This window comes from Ceratosolen solmsi, unplaced genomic scaffold (assembly GCF_000503995.2).
Source record: "Ceratosolen solmsi marchali unplaced genomic scaffold, CerSol_1.0 scaffold30, whole genome shotgun sequence".
Lineage (NCBI taxonomy): Eukaryota > Metazoa > Arthropoda > Insecta > Hymenoptera > Agaonidae > Ceratosolen > Ceratosolen solmsi.
Genome location: NW_011948421.1, coordinates 4,747,697 through 4,773,467, shown reverse-complemented (window position 1 = coordinate 4,773,467; position 25,771 = coordinate 4,747,697). Strand labels below are relative to the sequence as shown.

At 23.0% G+C, this 25,771-nt stretch overlaps 1 protein-coding gene across 2 annotated transcripts in view; it reads right to left on the bottom strand.

Annotated features, from left to right (window-relative positions):
* fng (Fringe glycosyltransferase) overlaps positions 1-25,771 on the bottom strand; it is an 89,294-nt gene that overhangs the window by 11,454 nt on the left and 52,069 nt on the right. Inside the window, exon 6 of one of the 2 annotated variants that reach the window (XM_011498575.1) lies at positions 6,311-6,396. In XM_011498575.1, the coding sequence (XP_011496877.1) occupies positions 6,311-6,396 (86 nt within the window). The remainder of the gene's footprint in view (positions 1-6,310; positions 6,397-25,771) is intronic. The other variant, XM_011498576.1, reaches the window with a different exon arrangement.

The following is a 25,771-nucleotide window of genomic DNA, read 5'->3' as shown; positions in this document are numbered from 1 at the left end:
TTAATGATTATTACTGCGTTAATAATAAAAATTCATTATTGTTTAAAAAATATAACTGTTTAAAAATAAAATAATTGAGCAAAAAAAATAGCACTTTTCCATATATATATATGGTAAAGTACTATTTATATATATATAATTATGAGTTATTTATCAATTTATAAAAATTATAAATCCAACTATTTATACATCAAGTTACATATAAATTATAAATCATATTAATATTTAAATATTAGTATTAAAATATTAAATATTGTTTCTTTAATTAAATTAAATTTACTGCATTAAATATAGAAAGGAGACAGGGAATAAATATCCGATTTGATTGAGGATCTGCGATCATTATTTTCTCGCGCCGCTTTATTTTTTATAGCAGTTAAGCGAAGAAGTGAGAGCATTATCAACTATAGATCTTCAACTGGTTATTGTGTACGAGCATTTGTGGCAGCTCTGCCTTTTTTAAAAAGACTAAGCAGTTGTGTAGTATTTTTTTTTTTTTTTTTTTTTTTTTTTTTTTTTTTTTTTTTTTTTTGAGCTGTGATGATCAAGATTCCAAGAATTGAAAACGGTGATCTTCGACGTTAATGATCATCCCAAATTCATCTCATTCTGGTTCGATATATTTGCTTATATTTTTTAAAAATAATTTATATTATCTCATGCGTGAAAAATAAATAAATGGCTTTGAACAAGTATTATAGATATTTGGTTCAGGATTTCATTTATTTCAATAATTATAATAATTGTTTAAGTAATAAATTAAAATTTTTGTTATTATAAACAATAGAAATGAATTAATATTGCAATTTGTACTTTGGTTCATGTTATAATATAATAAATATTATATAATATATAATATATATAATATAATACATATTATATAATATATAATATATATAATATAATACATATATAATATAATTTAATTTATAATATAATACATATTTAAGAATCGTCATATATTGTTAAAATTTGAATTAACTTTCTTTTATAAAGAAGTATTATGTTCAACTACACAAATTATCATCTAAATCTTTATTTTCGAGGGTATTTTATAATTGTTTATCCACAAATGATTTTGTAACCTCGTAATTACAGCTTATAACTTTTTAATGCAATGACCTTTAAACGTTATTTGACGAACTATAACCTAAATATCTATTAAAAGACTACCTGATACTTAAGTTCACATTGAAAATGAACGGACAATAGAATGATGAGATAACTTTAAATCTTGAGTGAAAAAGATTCAAGCCATTAAGATTCTCTAACTTACAAAAATAAAACAAAAGAATAATTCAAAATATATAATAATATGGAAAATTGCAATGGCCGTATATGTATCTACGTTACAACATATGGTACTTCAAAATGCAGGCAACCGATAATTACTTGAAGAAAATAAAATAAATACTGTTTTGGTCTATCTTTTTATTTACAGATTATATAAATTTAATAGTTGCAAAAGATTATATTGAAATGAAAGACAAAAGATTTTTTATCCTTTTAAAGCACAAATTATATTCACTCACTTTCTTTCTCTCTCCCTCTCTCTCTCTCTCTCTCTTGCTTTGTGAATCTATTTATTGAATTTCTTTTGTCTCGTGTATATTAAATAGTTTATATTGAAATAATTTTAAGCTACTCCAAGTGATAATATTATAAGTGATATCTTCATCGCTCCTTTCCTTTTAATATATTTTTTTCTATTTATTGAAACAATGAAAAAACTTAAAAGAGAATAAACTATTTTATTATTAGGAATTGACGAAATACAGATTAATTATTGAACCCTCTTTAAATATAATTAACTAATCCCTCATAATTTCAAAAATACCATATTTAAATAAGCAAATAAAATAAGTTGTTTAAAATATAAAACATCTTAGGAATATTCAACTTTTTCTAAGTAGAAATTAATTGTTCTTACGAGATAAATTTTAATTCATGTTTATTACATTTATAGAGGATCAAATATAACATTTTTCATGCACATCCGATTTAACTTACACAAATAGCATAGAATTCTATTAAAGAAAGATATATATATATATATATATATATATATATATATATTCCTGTACATATATGTACATACAAGAAGTTAGAATATATATACATACAAGGAGTAAGTAACGTGGTCCTATATAATGAAAGTAGCCGAGCAACGATGTATGGCACGTTTAATGTTAGCTTCGTTCGCATACAATTATATGTGCTCCGGATGCGCCATTTCCTACACAAGATGGAATAATTATTACGCTTGACAGAACTGTTGCTCTGTGGCTTACGTGTATTCTGTCTTCTTTGCGATTCTTTCTCACGTTGTTTTCTGGACATTTTCTCATGCATATCATTAAGTATGGACTTATGAAAATAGCTGAGAAGCCCAGAGAGAGAGAGAGAAAGAGAGAGAGAGAGAGAGAGAGCTATGTGACGCTACTGAGGTGAGGTCCTAATATTTCGAGATTCCGGAAGCCAAAATGAGTGAGGATATCAAGATACAGAGAGAAAGAGAGAGAGAGAGAGAGAGAGAGACAGTGTGTGTATGTGTATATAAATACCTGAGTGAGAGAGTATGTATATATATACATACATATAAATTTTTTTTAAGAATGAGAATTTAATGACAGAAGCTGAAATTTCATGCTGATTACAGTATAAATTTCGTAACTTATGCTTTATACGATAAAAGGGAATTTTTTCTTCTTTTAACATGCTTCTCTCCGTTTTATTTACCATATATCTAAGATATCTAAATTCTTGAATTACCTTCAATATTTTTACGAATTCAAAAGAGAATACATATTAAAGCACGATTTATTTTGAAAAGGTCTTCATTTTTCAATTTCACGCGCAAACAACAGTAGCATTTAACTGTTTGAAAGCAGCCTTCAAATCAATAAAACTCCAACAATTAATAAAACTACAAATTTCTTATTTTGATTGATATGATTGATAAATTATCATAGTACATGTTATTCATATATAAAAAGAGCATATATAATTAACATATAATATTTATGATCTTTTTTAATATTTACATTCGTTCATATTATAAAAAGCGTTATAAAAACAAAGGAATTGGAAAAATAAATTTAAGAAACATATCTCCCTTTATACATGTTTTAAATTTTATTACGAACATTTATAATTATTACAAAATACATTGATGTATTTTTAGTGGTTTTTGTTATTTTATCAAATTTAATATTAAATTTATAAACATAATTGAATTCATCCTCAAAGAAAATAGAAAATAAAATACCTTAACGAAGTAGATAAGATATCAAAAGAAAATTATATTCTTAAATACTAATAAATAAATTTCTGTGAGGAGAAAAAATTGCAGTAAAGACATTACATACAAACAATGTATACAATGATGCCAAATAGTGAGCTTGTTTTTGAAAATTGATTTCATGAATAATTTCAGAAAGTTAAAACATGATTGAATGTACACTGTCCAATTTTCTTGCATTTACGGTCAATTTTCTGAAAAAGTGATATACATATAAACATATATATCATTTCATGAACAAATGCGAAAAATAAGATGTCTCAGGTTTATCTATTTATTTATTGTTTATTATGTTATCCCTGCATTTTTATAAAATAGAAATTTTTTCTTTATCATTTTTATATTTAGTTATCTTTCTTTTTTTTTTTAATGTAAACAACAATATTATTTTCAGCATATGTATTATACTATCCTGGTTTTTTCTGTGTTGTTTGCTATACCGTATTATTCTATATATATATATATATATATATATATATCGATATCGATATATCGATATTATAAATATCGATATAGAATATGGAAAAGGCAGATCGATATTATAAATATAAGAGCCAATATTAATAAAAGATCCCTTTTATATTTTATATTATTCAGATCACAAATTTTATAATTTTCGTATAAATAAAGCACAAATAATAATTTATTTTATGCACTTTAACAAAATTAAAGAAAATTGATATCCTTATAATAAATCCATATAGAGTAGGTTATACTTCACAATGTATTTTTGTAAGCTGTATTAGTTTGAAGCACAAAAACGCTTGAGAATTATAGTAAAATTATGGCAATTATACAGAATAAAACATTAAATACACTAAATCATTAATATAATGAAAATATTACACTTCTAAATGATTTTATTCACTTATATGTTCGACGACACAATTATTTTTAAGTATCTTTCGTTGTATCGACAAAAATTAGAAAAATAAAAAAGTTGAAAAATAATATTGGTAAAAACATATATTTTACTTATTTCTTCTGTGTTCAAAAAAGCCGAATAATATATTTTTAAATAAAGTGTAGTTGAATATATACAAGATTCGCAACGGTAACATTGTGAATCTTCAAAAATCCTTCTTTTCATCTTCTCATGATTTTTGTAATTTATTACTTACGACTATGTTGATCACTAAGTAGCTTATATATTTGAACTTAAGTAGATTCTACTTTTTTTTAATCAATGTATGTTTTATGATCATAAATAATTTCTTATTAAAATAAAAGTATAGTTAGTATATAAAGAATAGTTGATAGTATCAACTAAAGATATATATTATATAATAAAATTAGAAATAATAACAAATAAAAATGCAAAAAAAACATTAAATATAAAAAAAGAAGGTTTGATGCAACTTTTTAGGTACAGAAGAGAAATTAAAGAGGTACATATTAATATATAATTTTTATTTTGTTTAGAAAATAAAATAGTTAATATTTTATAAATTATATAATAAAGAATAACTAAGTATAAATTTTTAATAATTTATAATAAATTAAGTTGATTGTAATTTCATGAAAATATATGAAGCTTTAATCTAATTTTTTGATATAGTATCAGTAAATATATTTTTGATTTAATTCAATAAAAATAACTAAATGTCAATAAAATATATAAACATTAAATAATGACATTAAAAAGAAAGACACAGTACACAAAAATTATTAAAAAAAGAAAGCCAATTTTACATATTTCGGTATGCAAATAAAGAAGTTTACAAAGAAAAGTGAAATTAAAATAAATAACCGACAATAAATAGAAAAATACAGTATCTAAAGTATTTAAAATACTTAATTTAAATTTAAGAATCTGAATATTTTCATTGAATTTTAAATACATAAAATGGAAATAGTTTTACTATTACATTGTGATTGAATTAATATATAAAAATAATTTTTTAAATAAATCCATTTAATGGTGTAACATTTTTCTGTTAATAATAAATACACTTTTTATTTTTTCATATTAATAATAAGAGCACAAAATTTATCATTAATAAAAACATATCTTGCTTGAAAATATAAATTATTAATGATTTACACATATGTAATGTATATTACAAATAATAAAATATGTTTGAATAAAAAAAATAAAAGGATTTAATATGAAAAAGTTCTAACCATGATACAAAGATGGCACCTCTATGTTTAGAGCCCATTGATTTTATTTTGACTTGATACGTATTTTAATATTGACTTATATAAAAATGGTTTTTAATTCAATTATATAACTCGAATTCATATAATTTTCAATTTAATAAATTAACAATTCATTAACCAATTTCATAAATTTTTAAAATGATATAATATAATTTTTAAATTTACTAGACTATAAACATAATAGCTTATGAACTACGTGAATAAAAGAAACTATATTAATTACTATGTGGAGTAAGAAATAGAAGAATTACAAAAAAATAAAGTAATGACTAGAATATTTGTTTAACGAGATTAATAAAATCAGAAGTAATTAAATTAAATAATATTGATTGACAAAAATTGATTCTTAAATAAATAGAGTAAATGATAATTCAAAGAGACAATAAAAGTAGTGCTAGAGCCTGTCTTTTAATAATATTCTTTATACAATAATTACTTTACTAATACCTAGAAATGCTTTACAATTTTTAGTATTATTATTATTAACTTTACTATTATTGAATTATGCAATATGGAAAATCGTATTTTCATAGATTATTATTTTTTAAATATTTTCTATTTATTTTGTCATTCTTTTCATAATAAGATACGTACGACAATAAATACGAGCAAGACCGCTGATATTAAAATAATCTCAAAATGACTAATAATAAACTGTCAAGTATTGCAAATTATTGCAAGTAATGCAAATATTAATTATAAAAATAAAAAAATTATGCAAGTGAGTAATATGAGGTAAGAGATGTTGAAGGGTGGGTGGAAAAATCTAATACGGCAGATTAGGAATAGGTTATATATCAAGAGTATAAGGAATCTTGAATCAAAAATAAGAGGAGTGCAACTCACCCAGCCACTGGTGTCATTTTAAGTGCGAGCGCCCTGCTGATACAAAACCCGGCACCACCCGTGGCGAACCAAAATCGGACTTTCTGCTGCAACAAACAAAAGAACAAAGATCACATGAGATTGGTTAATACGCTATTTGGCTGTAAGATACATACTTGTGACACCCTTTCCGCCTCTCGCCCTTCCCCTATTACACCTTTAATGGTTTCACTCTTTACACAAGCAAGTTGCTTCTTTTACTTTAACTGGCTTTAACATGTGACACTTAAATTATTTATAATATTCTTTCCCGATCTCATTAAACTTTTATATATCTTTTTATTCTTTTCATAGAGGATGATATAAATTTCTTATTATGAATGTGAATGACGTAATTAATATCGTCATTAATATCGTTAAATAATTGTTAATTTTTTTCATTACATATAATAAGAATATTGATTAAATATATGATTTATATTAAAACGACAAATAATTTTACAATTTTTATATTAATCTATAATTAGAGGATTTAATTAGAGTTTTTGTATTGATAAACCTAATACATAAATGGATAGAAACGTTTTTAAATTGTAAATTGTTGATAATTGAAAATTTTATGATTATGGTCTATTTATGCTACAAAAAATATAACTAATGTAGTGGATGTTTAATATTTAGTAACTGGACTGGTAGATAATAGAAGGTCAATATCCAAAGGTTGATAAAAATAAGTTAATAAGTATATTCTTAATGATTGTTTATTATAACTCAACAGGCATCAATTTGACTTAGATTAACTACATGATTCTTCAAGGATTCATTTTGTCCTGTACTAAATGTTCGTTTCACGTATATATAGCTATCGGTCGCTTGTGATTAGCAGATCATCTTTTAATTTTATATATAAGAGAGAGAGAGAGAGAGAGAGAGAGAGAGAGAGAGAGAGAGAGAGAGAGAGAGTGGAAAGATAAAGAAAAAATTTAAACATATAAAAAATAAAAGAAAATATATCTTTATAAAATATATAATTATAAGAAAATTCAACAATATGTTTAACAAAAGATATTTTTGAGATGCATACAATATTAACATGTCAAATGAACAATGAAAACCAATCTAGAATATTTATTGGAATATTCTATTGGAATTTATTTCATTTTAACACTTATATATATATATATATATATATATATATATATATATATATATATCCAAATTTCTTTATTGTATATAAATTAATATATCATATTATCAGTTCCAACTGTAACTTACAAATCAAATAATCAAATAATAAAAAAATGCGTTCTCGTTACCCCTGAAAAAATGAAATTTGCTTGTGAACGAAAGTTATAAGAAAGAATGGAAAAAAAATGAAAATAATCTAGAAGTACAAACAAATAAGTAGAGACCACAAAATACGATAAATTATGAACGAGAGCGTTTCAGTGACACTAAATGTATCCCTTATGGATTCTCTATTCAAGTCTCTCCCCTCCCCCGTTCCCCAACAGTATAACTTCTACCGTAGTGGAGTAACGGTTTTAAATTTGCTCGTTGTTGGCTGTTTAACGGGTAAGCATGCACACTTAATAGAAAAGGGCTTCACCTTCGGATTTATGCGAATATTGCTCTGTGCGGTCTGATAATATCCCGTATAAACTATTCGTGCGCACTGGAATGACCAACACACCCCACCAACAAGTGTGCATACACGTTCGTACGCCTGTTTAGCCTGTAGCCTGTAGAACTAGATCGTATCACGTTAGTACTATCGATATATAAAAGTGAACTGATGAAGGAGTAAGAGTGAGAGACAGAGAGAGAGAGAGAGAGAGAGAGAGAGAGAGAGAGTATGAAAGAGTCCAAGTGGCTATCTTAGGTGAAGACGAAAAATCACCTTCAGCAACTTTATTGAAAATAAATTATTTTACTATGCTATGTAAATTGTGAATTAATTGTGCAAATAATAATGTTTTTAACCAATATTATTTTAAAAGATCTTTGAAAATGTTGGCTATTCATCACTCAAATAAACTAACTTACAATTCCAATATCTATTTATTTTTAATATTTATAAATCAAAATTAAGAATGTTTCTTTATAATTTACTACTATAATTTACCAAACTTACAAAAATATTTGCATTAACATACTTCGTGTAGTTCATGAAGCAAATTAATTTATAAATAAAAAAAAATATTTTCGCATATATTTATAATAGCAATAAAATGTATACACTCTTATATTGGGTACATATAGAATTATATAAATATAAATAAGAAACCGATGGTATTACTTATAAAAATAAATTTACATATGCATATATTTATATAATTAAAAATTATAAGAAATATATGACAATAGTATACATTTAATAGAGTTTTTTTAATACCATTCTACTTAGCTTTTTTTTTTCATTATATTTCTATAATATTCAGAAATTACCTTCCTTTTTTTATGTACTTTTTGCATTCAAGTTTTGAATACAAATATTTTGATATCATAATACTATAATATTTTACAAGTATAGCAGTCTATTCAGGTTTAATTGTGTATAAAGTCTAAAACTCTTAAAAGCTATTATAGATAAATTTATAAGCGAAATCTAATATAAAATCGAATTTCTTAAAATTCTATAGATTTATTAAAGATTTAAAAGAATATATTATACTGTTCATAATTTTAGTGTACTATAAATTATATATTAAACAGATAAAATTTCAAGGATAAATATATTAAAAAATGATATAAAAAATTATTAAATTAATGTATTTGATTAGAGAAATTAAGAAATCATTAAAATTTTAATTAAATTTCAAATATATAGAATAAATACAGAAATTAATATATAATAATATAGAAAACAAAATAAAAATTAAATATAATAACTAGTACTTCTTTTGTTTTGATATTTAAATAGTCGAAAAATATAATACGGAACAATAAGGCAAAATAAAATTTTAGTTTATTCAATTTTAATAATAAAATATGTAGCGCCTAATGTTATTAATGTTTAATGTTATTTAATGTTATCTCATAAACTTTTTTTATAGAGTCAAATAAAGACTTGTGTGCATAAAATTCTAAAAACCTATATATACATATATATATATATATATATATCATTTCATATAATTTTCATGTAAGCATTATCTACTATACGAATTTAATGGATCGCGAACTTCTTTTATAAGAATACCTTTACATATTTACCTTACATATGCAAAGACGCACACAAACTTGAAGGATATTTTTTTACAAAACAATAACGTCGTGGTTTTCAAACCACAGTCTCCAAGGCTTTTGCGGATATGCTGCTTTAGAGGATGCTTATGAGAGTCTGCAAGTGAGAACCAGTAAGAGAATGAAAGAAGAAGAAAAGGAGAAGAGAAGAGAGATAAAGAACAACAGAAAGAAAGACAAAAAGTGAAGGTGAAATAAGTTTATTTGGAAGCGCTTTTTATAAACTTTCTGAACTACATGGTCTATTATAAAGGATATGAATCAATTAATAATATAGCTACTTCTTAGGTATTAATATTCTTGTTCTAATACAAGTACAAAAAATACTGGTTTATGTGAATTTTAAGAATCATTTCGATTACAAATATTGAAATTTATACAGATATTGAAGATTTAAGAAAAAAATATGTATGTTTAAATATATATAACTAGTAATAAAAAGTTAATAATAATTTATTACTTACGCAGTGGTGATCAATTTCATAATGGCTTTTAATAGTCAATACGATAATAGCTTCTTAATTTATTTTAAAATATCTTATAGCAATTAAACGTATATTTTACATTATATGTATAAGGATCAACAATACAATAATCAAAATACAAATAAAGACAATAAATTAAATTCATTTTTATACAAAAATATTTCATGAATTTATTTATATTGGATATTATAATAGTTATTTAGACTTATGAAATTATTCTTATTCTTAAACTAAAGAATTAATAAAGTTATCAAAAGTCAGTATAATTACTGAAAAAGGAACAAATTAAACAAAATCAAATCAAATCGTTCTAAATACGTTTATTCGTCCGAAACTTGTAATTAAGATTGAATCTTAGAACGGAAATAGCCTAGAGTCTCGTAAAACATCAGAAAACTAAATAAAATGCTTTTCTACCTTTTTCTCTTTTTTGAGTATATCAGAAATGGATTTTCACAACGATTAATCTAGAATGATTAGATATATGCATTTGATATATTATAAATCATTGAAGATTCGCTCATTTTCCTTTTTGTCAATCATTTCAGTCGTATAATGAAAACGATTGTATCTGGAAAGAATAAATAATGTATACAACCACGTTGAGGTATCGTGCATTCACGCATCCTTTCAGGTTTGGAATATAATTAGTTGGAGATCTGAGGATACAATCTTTCTAAGCAATCAGATTATTACTCGCTTTTCTCCCATGCTGTCTTTACGTTTGCTCATTCTACATTCACTAAAACTAGTTGTGCATCCCTTATCGTATACACGAATATGCTGATGGTTTCACGTATATTATGTCAATAAAAGATTTTATTTATTTATTTTTGCCCATCGTTACTTTAAGTAGAATTGTAAGTATATATGCCAAGAATAGTAAATTATACAGTTGGTTACATAAATCAATTATACTAATAGTACTAATAGTACTAATAGTTTTTTAAATTATTTGATTATATTTCAATCTTCTGAAAATGAGGTAAAAATTTTATCGATAGAATTCAAATAAATACCACGATCATATATATATATATATATATATATATATATATATATATATTGTCATCAAATTTTTATATATAAAGTGTAAACTTAAGGGAAAAAACGGTTACTTAGCATTGTTATAATACATATTAAAAGCATAAAAACATTTGCATATTATTAATTATTAATTGCGGTACTTAATTATAATGTAGGTAGATGAATTCATTAATAAATGTGAAAACATTATCTATAAATTCTCTAAACTTCATCAAATTACATAATCATCGTTATAAAATGTGAAGAAAATAATCTATAAAATATAATTATATATTAAGTTTGTTACAATAATAAAGATTTGTATTATAAACGTATAATCATTTTAATTTGTAGTGTACTTAACATTATACCAAAGCCAGTTCTATACTTAAATTTTAAAAAATTCACACAAACAATGAAAACGTCAACTTATAATTGTTACATATCGTAATTAATTGTACTCAATCAAAAATCGCACGTATATCTAAATTTGAATATTCTATTAATTTTATGATATTATAAAATATGAAGAAAGAATAAATGAATATTAAGAAGTATGCGTCACATTCGTTTCTTAGTAACAACAAAGCGATATGATTTCAACTCCGATATAAATAAATAAATACTTAATTTATTGTATCATAGTCAGTAATACTGTATTCACACTGGTAAATTTAGCTTTCAATAAATCGACTGATAAATTACTTGAAAATAAAAGACAAATACGTCTAGAGTTAATTTTTTTTTGCTTAATTATGGCAGTTGATTGACGTCTATTTATAACTTATATGTGAAAAATTATATATTGAAAGATAGTACAATGAAAACTCGATACAGCAAGATAAAATGAAAGATGCATGAAGCTTGTACAGCTTATGTTACTCCTGCTCAATTAATTTGAAATTTTAAGCTAAAATTCGTAAGTAATAAATAAAATAATAAACTTCTTTTTGTATAATATAAATAATTAAAAATTCTTCTATAATCATATTATAATAATTATTCTTACTGCTATAAATTTATATTATATTATTAATTGCAAAATTGAAAACTATATACTATTACTAATAAAAAAAAATAAAATATTCTGACGTACAAAGTTTTAAATAATATGTATAGCGAACGCTATCGATTAATTCCTTTATTATATTGCGCCGACATATTTTCTTTCTGTTGTATATTTTGTCTTAAACTATATTTCTTTCTTATCTCTCATTTTTCGATTTATTTTTGTGTACATACATTTTTTCCTTATGTTTCTCATTTTTTTTAAATATTCTAATATTTTTCCTAAGATTTGTTTTTATTCATTTATAGTTTTTCTGTTTCATCGTTGCTTTAGTGGCCGATTCTACTGAAATTTTCATTTACATACAATAATATGTTATATGACAATAACTATAAAAACAATTACAACAGTTATTACAAGTTATTAATATAGGATGTATATTTATTATTGAATTAAAATAACAATATTATTTTATACTTTTATATTAAGTTTTAAATTTTATTTTATATGTCGAGGTGCATAAAGATATTACAGAAAATTTAATTAATAATATAAAAAGATAGTAATCTTTAATACTATTTAATATATTTTCATAAATATAATATAAATCTTACAACAGAGACTGTAAATAAAAAATCGTCTCAATTTTTCAATTCTTTATCCTTTAATTCTTGTATTTCTGTATTCACCATTTTATATCTATAGTTGTTTTATTAAAAAATTCTCTTCCTCAACGAGATTCTTATCATCGGTCCTATCATGCATGTAGATCAAAATACAATCTGCTTGTTTTGCTACTACTGCATAAGGAGAAGCACCTTTTACCCTCTTTCTTCTCTATTCCTTGTATTTCTCATATCAAGACTATCAATCCATTTTTCAGTTCCTTCAAACTTTTGTTTTGGGCATTATATGAACTTAAGTAGTATGCAACTCTTAAGACATATTATTCTAACTCTTCTGTATTTTTATTATTATTATTGTTTATTAATACATTACTGGACAGTAATCACTGATTATTTATATGAATTTTATTTATTGACTTTTAATTTACTTTAGCGAATTTTTTTTTGTGCTTATAGCAAATAAATTTTTGATCTCGATTATTGCAGATTGTAATGAAAAATACCCTTAGTAAGCTTATAGAATGGCTTGAATTAATTTTTAATGCCGAATTTTTGTACATCTAGCAAATAAATTTTTGATCTCTATTATTGCAGATTGTAATAAAAAATACTCTTATAAAGCTTATAGAACGGTTTAAATTATTTTTGAATACCATATAAGAATATGTAAGTGTTTGAGCGTATATTATATTTTATACATTATTTTATCAATTATTCATATGTGAATACAATGCAATTATAAAACATTAAATATTAATGAAGATCAGATTGAAATCCTATTACATAAAATATTTTTGTAAATTAATGCATTTTTTTTATAGTATACTTTAAATGAGTATAAAAATGAAATTCGATCTGTATGATCGTTATTCACGCTTAAATCATTCTCAAGCATTTCGCATGCAGCTCATATGTAGTGCAAAAGATTAAAAAAATATCTTGTATTTATAAGTTACAAGGGACTGTAACAATTTTTATAAAGCACGTGAGACTGTGGTCAATACTTTAACGTTCAAGTAAGATATACATCATTCCTTTCCATTTTATTTTGTCAATATTCAAACTGAAAATTAATAATTGCAATTTCGATATAACCGGTATCAAATTTTATAATTTATTATAAATATGTTTCAATATATGAACTTTTAAATATACATTAGTTCGTTATATTCATGAAGTTAATAAAAGCTTTAACATACGAAAAAAATGGGTAGTGAATAAATAGCAATCAAAATATTTGAATTCTCTAAAATAGATTAATATAACTCGATATATATCACTACTAGTTTTAGTTCCATTGGTAAGAAACATAATTTTCTTGTGATGTAAATATATTTGTTCATATTTAGTTGTTTTCATAGATTCATCTTTTAATTTATTCAATACAATAGAATTATTGAAAATCTAATTTTTAATGAAAATAACAAGTGAAAAATCATATACCGCGAAGATACTTAATTAATTCTACTTTAGTATTATTCGTCCAGTATTATTCCTTGAGTATAAATGAAATTATTCATTTCGATTTTTCATTAAAGTAAAAATAATAAACTGATATATTCATAAAATACGGCCTTTATAAAATGTATTATTATTAAATATTCATTAAATGTTTGTTAATGTTAAACAAATAATAAGAAAATATATGGTATAATGACTTTTCAAATAAATTGTGTTCACAATGATTGGAAAATATATAATAAAATTTCTTCTTACTATCAGGTAGTATTGTGAGAACTATCATAATATAGACTGTAGGTATTCCATGTATTGTATGCGTGAAAAATAATTTTGTGTATATTCGTTATATATGAGCTATTTGCAAGAGAAACTTTTTCATCTTAAACAATAAATAGTTAATTAATTAATTGTCTGGATTTTGAAAACAGCTTGATATACTATTACATTTTTTATACCAAAAAGTTGTTTCCTTTAAGACACTTTACTAATTTATTGAATGATAAGTGAAAAAATGGATATTCAGTGGCATTTTATAAAATCCAATAAAAAATTAAAATCATTAATAATATGTAGTATAAAGGTTTATTATAGAGGCGGAGGAATCAAATAGAAAAGATATTTAGCAACGGTAAAGGTGCATTATCAGCTTGATAGTAGATCAACACATGTTTTACTACACACGTTTTACACTTTAATATTATTAATATTAGTTTTACATACAAAAGATAAGAATTTTTTTTGTAAATTATACGGCATGAAAAAAATTCAGATTATGCAAAAACTGTACTGATTATCTTCTTTGCATATATTTATATTTACGTAGATAATTGTTATCAAATAAATTTCATAATTTTTCATAACGATTTAAGCTGCTAATACTTACAGAAACGACAATTTTTGTTACTTTAATTACAAATCCATTATTTTTCATTATTCACATTATTTTAGCATATATAACGTTTACTGATGAAAATATAAATAACATGAGTTAATGAGAAACCAAAGAACTTTCAAAAAATCTTAAAAGGTGTATATATAAGTTTCGAATAATTTAACGCGCTTATTAGGAAAACATGACTAAAAGCTAATACTGTCTTTAAATGTTTGGCTTAACCAAAATAAAATTTTACGATTACTTTAAATTTTTTAATATTTGATTCTGCGTAATTGCGGAGTGAATTTTAAAAATATAATTTATTTTAATCTTCAAATATTAATGAAATTGCTAAATATAACTTTCATTAGATTTTGTAAGTCATTGGCTTCGTAAGCTTCTTTAGTAAAATATTTAATATTCAGTAGTTTATAGAATTATTGTGATCGCGTTGCATATAGTTTAAATGAAATTTTATTACTGAGCACAATTTAAAAATCTGAAATAATTTAAGACTATTAATTTGAACATTTACTATTTCAATCTTTACCATTCGCTATTATCAATAAATGAAAACTTTCCAAATTTAGTATTTTATTAGACAGAATAAAACGAATCATATTACCATTCGCAAAATACATTTACAAAAAATTCATTGCTTTTAAATATATGTTGCCTAAATACCTATAACTCGTTATTTGTAAAATCTCGTTTTCGAATTCGCGACCTTGCTTCTACTATGTATACTGATTTTTTTTTCTCTTTATCATTTTATACCGCCCTCGGTCGTCCGTTGGCTGCATACTTGACTTTCAGTCGACAAAAGAAAAAAATAAATAGTATAAAGGAAAAAAAAAAATGAATGAAGAACAAGAGATTGGATGGTAGTAAAGGAGATATCATATTTATTAATCGAGGAACTGGTTCATCATAAGATGCATGTATTATTTAACTTTTATATTTTTCCTCAAAATAGAAAATTAAACAGATGTTAATAAATTACTTTTATTTAAAAAATATTTAAATAGTACTAATGATTATGTATTTCAAAATAAAAAAAAATAAAAAACATAAATAAACTAATTAAGTGCCTAAAATTAACTTGAAACCTAATACAAATCAAGTCTGTTAAATAAATATCATATTTTTGATTAATAATAATGATAAATGATAAATTTTTTTACAATTTAAACAAAAATTTATTAAATAATTCTTTATTATTTGTATAAAAAAATATATTAATAATTAACGGATGTACTCATGATATTGTTATTGCCTTAGTAAATTACATACAACACTTATTTATTATTAGTAATAAAATTAAATAAAAAAAATACGATAAATATGATTTTAAATTAACAATAGCTATATTTCTTAAGAAAAAATATAAGCTATCTAGGAATACAGTGTTGAAAACACATTTACAATCAATATTATTCACGAAACTCAAAATTTTATACTATATATAAAAGATATGTATTAAATATATATTGTTGTACAATTAATATAAATTATGCAAAGTCGAAATATTTTAATTGTTTCTTATCTAAAATAAATTATCTGCAGGAATAAGTTTATTGCTTAATAGAGTTTGATATATTAATAATTAGAAAATAAAAATTTTTATCTTATTCTTGCGTAAACTGTATCATAAAATTGACAATTATTATTCACTCTTATTATTCACACACTATTATTCACAATATAATATTCACACGTCAGTGAGTATGAAGCATCCTTTAACTTGACAAACTTCGACAGCTGTCATATATGCTTTAATAATAAATATATGCTTTAATAATAAGAATAATGTCGCTGAAAAACAAATATTTTATATAAAATTGTGAATAAAGTTGTGAATAAAAGAAAGTATTTAAATACATTAATTCTGAAATTAAAATATAACATGAAAATTTATGTTCGTAGTCAAAATAATTCTCTTTCCAATAATAAATGAATCGAATATCAAACTATTCATCAGCATTTATATAGTTTTGAAAATTTAATTTATTTGATATAATAATCTATCGATCTTTTGGATTATTCTCTTTGTAATTCATGATCTAATGTTTTTTATAATTAACATTAATATAAACATAATAAACATTATTTGTTCAATAAGGATTTATAAGCATTTGCATATTCGGAATAATACAAATGATAAATTAGACGATAAATGTATAGTTTTTGTAGGTGATGCAAATGATCACTTAACCTGCTAGCAACAATGATCCAAATATCATAAAATTGAAGCCGATATATAATCGGATATTGAAGCTTGATTTATGGTATTGATATACAGTATAAATATAGTGCTGTTATTGAGTGATAAAAAGTGCTTTATAATATGAACATAATGATCTATCGAATTTTTCACAGTTTGAGTCTACAAGATTGTTATTTCTTGTCTAAAGTTTGATTATTTATATAACACTAAGAATATTTTGTAAAAATGTATCAATTCTTTAAGTTTTATGAAATATAAATCAAACTATTATTGTTTAAACTATTATTGAAAATAAATAAATAATATTTGACTTTTTTATCATAGTATATTTTAACAATAAAAATTATTTTAATTAATTAATTTGTTGTTATTACAATATATATTATTTAAATAATAATTTATTGTTTATATTATTTAAATTATGAAATTATTAAGATCATTAATCCATACATTATAATGTTATATTAATAAATTCATACTGAAACATTTTGGTCACACATTATTTATAGATTTATTTTGTCATAGCAGATTAGCAGCCTATATAAATAAATATTTTTATGATACATTATAATTATGATATTTAAAAATATATTTGAAGGAATATTGATATCAACAGTATTTTAAATAAGATTTTTTTTTTATTGAATGTTTAAAATTATTTAATTTTTTTTAAAATATTAATTTTGAAATATGATTGCTTAATTTGAATATAGAAATTAGAAAAATTAGAGGTTAAATTTCTTTATGAAAGTACAAAACTATTATAAATTATGTCTTATTCACAAGTTTGATTTCTTATAAAAAATTTAAATAGTGATATATGAAATATGAAATGTGAATTTTAAAATGTTAATCTCTACTCTCGAAAATACCTTAAGACATATCCTCAAAAATATAAATAAAATTTATAGTATTCAAATTATAAAGAATTAATTATCACACTTGATATTCGAATTGATCATAAAAATATATTATAAAAAATGTAGTATACTTTTAGATTAAGAAAGCAGATTAAGAAAAGAGTCGCATCAACAAACGAAGTTCGTTCATACATATGTCTTATAGTCTCACTCTCTCTCTCTCTCTCTCTTTCTCTCTCTCTCACTCTCACTCTCTCTCTCTCTCTCTCTCTCTCTCTCTCTCTCTCTCTCTCTCTCACTCTCTCTCTCTCTCTCTCTCTGTCTATCTGTCGTTCTCTCTATTTTTCTTTTTGCACTTATATTTCCATATATATTTGCAACTAGTAGAATAGAAATAATGAATAATATTATAACCAACGCTAAAATTGCTCTTTCGCTAGATTAAATAGTTTTCAGCTCGAATGGTTTTCCAAGTGAAAATAAAACGGAATAGAAAGAAAAGAAATTTATATAATAACATAATATACTTTGTCTTAATCGAGGCATTACAAATAATGTCATAATAGTTTTGAATTATAAGATTAACTTCATTACCCGCTGGAGTACACACATATTTTACTAAAGTACGGTGCCTTTTTAATTTATGACGAGTATGTTTTTAGAAATGCACTACAATCGATTTCTTAATAAACGACTACTTTCAAATTTCTCTTAATTTTTTTCATTATTTATTAGTTTCATCTTCGGTGATTATAATTTTGAATCTCGAGAGCTCGTAAATTTGCAATAGTATTAAGAATATGACATGCGCTCGTAGTATATTACGATTAGAAACTATTTCCTAGACGGATGAAGAGAAAGAATAAGTTGAAGAACAGCGAAAAGGAATTAACGCTTGAACTATTGATATTCATTTTATTACTTTTATAGTAGTCAAGAGATAAATGGAGGATCGAACAGGCGAGTGCTTCATTTATATGCGAAGTAATATAAAGGACATAAATTTCAGTTTTTAAAAACGAAAACAAAAAATTGATTTTCGTTAACTTTTACTCCTAAATGAATGATTGCAACAATAACCTGTTATTACGAAACTCGAGAAATTAATTACTTCTTTTAATGTGTTTCTGACATAAATGTAAATTTTTAAATACGTTATTCCCAGTAAAATTCATGAATATTTTTATATTCTTAAAAACTTATCTTAAACATTTAAGCGAAGTCATCATTCATGATAAATGAAAGTAATGCTTAAAAATAAATTATATAATTTGTACCTTTTTCAATATATCGTTTTATATGATTGCCATTATCTTTAATATTGAATATATTGCACACATCAAAATTAATTTACAAATTAGTTTATTTAGTATAAGACAATTATTATTCGAACAGAAATAGTATATATCTCTATTGAACTAATGCAAAAAGTCTTACGAATTGAGATAATAGGAATAATATATTGACCCTTGACTTTTGATGTTTAATTTGTTCTATTTATTATCTAATATGAAACCGCTATTAGATTTTTCAAATTAAAAATCATTTATTTTTAATCGTTTATGTACTATTAATATAAAAACTCATAAAATAGAGCGCCGTAATTGTGGAAGGACAGAAAAAAAGACGAAATTGGTTCTTGCTGTAAAATAACCAAAATTAAGAATAAGCGATTGATTATATTTCCTAATTTTTTTAAGTTTTAAATATATTTAAAATTTTTGACAAGAATTATAATAAAATATTATTGATATTCATAATTAAAGTTAAAATTATGCTATTAAATTTATTAAAATTGTAAGTTTAAATATTGTTTGTGTTATTATTTTCCAATTTTATTGGAATTCAATTGAATATAAATTCTTCTAAAACTTTAATTGAAATTAACTTTATAATTTAAATTAATTTAGAATATAAATAAAATATTAGCATTAATAAATTAAATATGTTATTAAATAATAAGCTAGTACTCATTGAATGAATAAATAAGTAATATAGTTGGAAAAATTAAAGTAAATAAGAATATGAAACTATTGATTCCTACTTCGAAATAGTCAATATTAATTTCTGCAATAAATTACGCCTTTAATAAATATTATTATTATTATTATTATTATATATATATATATATATATATATATATCGATTTAATTAGTATTTAGATATATAATGCAAAAAATAATAACGTACACGGGCTCACGCGTATTCGTTAATTTAATATACTTTGATGTTGTATTTTTTTTTGTTATATTTATGTTTGTAATGTATATTATTATGCTATGTCTTACGAGGGCAACTATACATACTCTTTCATCACAAACATCTTTCTAATATATTGCATGTCACTATACTCGTCAACTCTGATTTCGTAGATTCTACCTGATACCTATGTTCAATACATGGAATCTGATCCATTGGTAATCGTAGGGAACTGATAGGATTATATTTATATATCTGTAGGAAATACTTGTGTAAATATATATATTTTTTTTTCTTATATTATTTTTACAGAAGCTTTAAGCTTCAACTCTTCCTTATTAACATGAACTTCCTACACCATTACTAAAAATTAGAATAATTCTAGCGAATGCTTTTCGTAGTCTAATATTCATAAACAGTGAGTTAATAGTAACAATGCTATTCTGGTTATGATAAAGCAGTTTCTATAGAATAGGCTTGAGTAATTTTCATTGAAATTTAAGACAAATAAAATACATTCATAATTGACGTTAGATGCCATCATGTGGGCTTAATACATATATCTATTTACAAAGTAATTATTAAAGATTTACGTTCCAGGATAAATAGGTATAATCTGCAGTAAAGGTGCCTTGGTATTAATTTTCTTTCAACTCAGATGACTTAAATTATCCGTTGAATAGAACTCAGTAAGAACGTGAATATTTTAAAAAAGAGAAGAAAGGATGTAGTATGTGATAAATAAAAAGTCTTTTCTATAATCATACTTCATTATTTAATTTTTAAGTGATAAAATAACTTGAAAGATACAAATAATTGACATATGAGCTAATATTAACTCCACTAGTGTAATATTAATCAAGTAGAGATTTAGTATGCACATTAATACAAAAATGGAACTAATCTTACATTGGTTGAAATTATTTAACAGCAACACCGAAAATATTAGTACATTCTGTGTATTATATGTATTTATTTAATATTTCTATATTATCTTAGAGGTATCAAATAAATTGAACGAAGTAATGAACAAAGCTCCACACGGCCGTTCGTAACGTTAACTATGCGTCAAAAAAATAAATATTATGGAACTGTTTCTACAAACGCAAGCTTTCAAGGTGAACAAGTACTAAATTACTTTAGTCCCAAAGTATATCATACGACTACTCCAAACTTTACTAATTCATTCCTAGCTCAACGGAAGTGAAATGCAAAGTAAAAGCAGTAAAATTATTTTACTGCTTTTATACGTATTTATAAATATTAAGAGTTCTCGTTATTTATAAGATTCAATTGTTATTTTATTTTATTTTCATTTTTATAAAACCATATTATAAAACGACAACATTCTCGAAGCAAAATTCTATGAAATCTCATTTTCTTATTGAAAAATTAACAAAATTAATGAAAACATTTATGATAAATTTCTTACGCGAATTTTATCGTTTACGTCCAACTTATAGATTTTAACTTTTTACTTAATGAAATTAAAAAAAAATCAAGATAAAGAATGTTAGAAAATAATATTCGTACGGTTTACGATAATATGAATGTGCAACACATGTCACACATTTCGCTATTTAAATATCTTGCTATTTTTCTTATTAGTATTTATTCCTTTAAAGTATTTTATAATTAATTTATACTCATATTGTGAATTATGCTTATTCCTTATTATTCGCAGATAATACATATATTTATCAATTCTATTTAATTTTTATTAATAGATTATATTATGCAATTTAATTGTTATAAAGTAGTGTCAAATAATGGTAAGAATATTAATGAGAAATTAACAGTCGTATTTAAATACGCATGACTCACCAATAACGTAGTAAGTTAAATAATAATTAAAGAATTGTTTCAATTAAATTATACCGAGATTTGTTTAAAAGACATACTTATAATGAACACACATAAATGTATAGTTAAATTATTAGCAAATAATTAAAATAATTTATATTTGATTTTAAATTAATTTATAAACATATATTAAATAAAATTAAAAATACACCGAAGAAAGATAGAAAAATATTTGTAAAATTTATCATATAAACTATAAATGATAACAATAAAATTCAAGAAAACAGCAAAAGTGATGATTCCTTAGTTGCGTTGTATATTCAGCGGAGTAGCTGTTTAGAGTTAGAATTACTGAGTCTTGCGAAAATAACGATTGTCATTGAAGTTACGCATAATACGGGGTTCACAAGCCGTTGCGTGGGAGCCACTATGCGCTACATTGCCAGCAGCGTGTTTCACACAATTAGTAAAAGTAACTGAGAAAGACTACGTATTTCCTGATGTCGAGTGGGTAAAATTTTCAATATTGATTTTGATAATTGTCGGAGGACTACAAAAATACGTGTTTCTATGACTACTTCAGGATACAAATGTTCTGTGCACTGAGTCGTTATAACTCAAAATATTGAAGATGATCTCAATAATAAAATTTTTATTAACCTTTCACTTAATACTTGAGTTAAATAAATTATTCCTTAATAATCAACGTGAAATTTAAAATTTGATAATTTAATTCAATTGGCATCACTTCTAGGTTTTAACTCAGCATTTAATAAGATCATTATCCATAATACTTTTATGATTTTTACTATCCTATTTAAATTATTTAAACAATTTTATTAATAAATTAATGTCTAATTCCATTAAATTAATATGAAATGAAAATATTACCAATAAATATCTACTCTTATATAACATTTTTAATATAGTATTTTTATGAATTTTCAAAATTCTTTTATTTATTATTTCCATCTAAAATTAAATATATTTAATTAAAATAATTGAGAATTGGATTAATGCTTGCACTACAAATTTCTGAGTATGTGACAGTTACGCGAATGGCAGTCATTTTCACACCAGTATCATGATTTTATTCATTATATTGTTGTATTTGAACATGACAGCTTCGATGTGGATATAAATACATATTTACATACAATTCTATTACTTTATATTTAATGTTAGAATACATAATAAACATGCACTATTTTTTGTGCTACTCCACGGATATTTTGGGGGCATAACGAATTCGATAATAGAAAAAATAACTAAAGTTAAGCAATAATTCGCTAAAGTATTAGTAGTATTTACAAACAAATCTCTTTTAGTTAAGAAAATATAATTTTTTATTTATAACAAGTAAGTAGTAATTAGTAAGATATATATTAAACTATATTTGATTTATAGATCAATTATAAAATAGAAGAATATTCACCATAAAACATTGATTATAGAATAATATAGAATAGTTAAAATACACTAAATAATGAACAGGTATAATAAATTTTAAAAAATATGTATACTCTTTATTTTTTCAGTATGTTTTTTTATAAAATAATGCTAATAAAATTTATATTTAAATTTTGGTAAAATTATTTATAATTAAACCTATTTGTTTTAATTTGATTGATATTTATACCACATAATCTTTGTGGCTCTCTGAAAATATGTATTTATAGAATAGTTCAGTATTAAATATTATTTCTTCAAATATCTTCGACTATTAATTATGGATCATTAATTGAACTTTTTAAAACATTAAAATTTTTGAGTAAACGTTTTTAACAATAAAACTGAGCTAACATATGCATGTTAATTATTTATGATTTCAATAATATTAAAGGTGAACTTTTGTAAATCCTTATCAAATGAAACAATCAATAATTATATTTAGTTTCAGAATTTAATTAATAAAATTATAAAAATATATATCTACCTTTTTCTTTTATTTTTATTATTGAACTTAGATGTAGTAACTTAATTAATACAGTTTCATTCTATTCATTAACACTACTTTAATTTTTAATTTAATTTGTATCGTCATTCAGCATATTTCAAGCAATCTTTAATAAAAAGATAAATTTACCTTTTTCTTAAAGCATTTGGAACTTTTCACAAAAAACCCCATTATTAATATTTGTCATTTAATAACTCCACTTAAATCTTTAAAACTTTTTAAAACCTGTCACTTTTCTAACATGTATATATACGATGTACAGCTGAGCTTGTATAGCTGCAGTAGTAACTAGAAGCTTATTATGGATTATGATTCTGAGTTAGCTAGGTCAGTATTTTATTACTCTACTTAACCGTTTGCCCTCAGATTATGACATTCTTATATTGTATATGTTTTATATTCATTTACTTTCTTCGCTATTACTTTTTTGAAAGTGAACAGAAAGGGAAAGAAAAAACAGAATATATAGATAGTTTTAAAGCTATATTTTTAGTTTTGCCAATTGAACTTGAAACTAAACGTAAATATTATCTAAGTTAAGACATACGCTGGAGTAGATAATAAATAGATAATAAATGTTTGGTCAATAGTAATTATAAATTAACTTTCAGTAAAAACTTACTGATTAGGAAATGATTTTTATACATTTATTAGTAAGTATGTCATTTTCATTCTTTATATGAATTAATAAAAATAAAATTTTAAATCGAAGATAAATTTATTATTATTCATTATCAAATTATTATATAATCAATGAGAATAACAAATATTCTGTATTTCTCTAAAACTAGATAAAAATAATTTCAATCAAATAAAAGATTCCTAATTGATATAAAATTTTTAGTCATTAATAATCATGATAAAGTGAAAACACTATGTACCTTTGTGTAAGTATCGAATGCATAATATTATACATTAACTTGAACATTGTCATTTTTTTACTACAATTTTGTTATAGATCTAATCTCATTTGATTATTAGTTATATCGATATTATTTCTTTTATAAATAAAAATAAATAATTATAGAAGTATAATTGTTCTACTCTGTAAATCTTTCGTACAATTATATCTATAATTTCCAAAGGAATTTGTAAAACTAAAATTTAAATTAACATCTTTCTTTAAAGACGTATATTGCGGAAATTAGATCATTTATGGTCGTATAATTTTAAAGTTCTAATAGAAGTTAAGTACAAAAATAATTAAATAATTAAATAGTTTAAAACCAATATATTTCTGAAAATTCACACGAATTGTATTTTATTTATAATTTATTAAATTATTAAATTAAAATTTCTTCAAAGGTCAACTATAATCATCTCATATATTTATAGGATAAATTTACAATATTTAATATATTTGAAATTTAATTATAATTTTAGATGTAAAATAAATAGCTATAATGTATATGTGTATGTATATAAATTTATATATAAAAGACTAAAACACTACGTTGCAATTCATCCTACCCTACATATTCAATAGCTACAAAAAATGCGCTATATATGTTTGCTCGTACGCGAGTGCGCGCGTGCGTGCGTGCGTTCGCAAAGCAAATTCTGAAGTATAGAGCATTGTACATTTTCTGAACAAATAAGCAAAATGCACATTTCCAAACCTATATGAACAATACTGTTTTTAATAAACATTTTCAATTTTCAACAATGTAATAAAAAATTAACACATTTACTCATATTTTTATAAAATA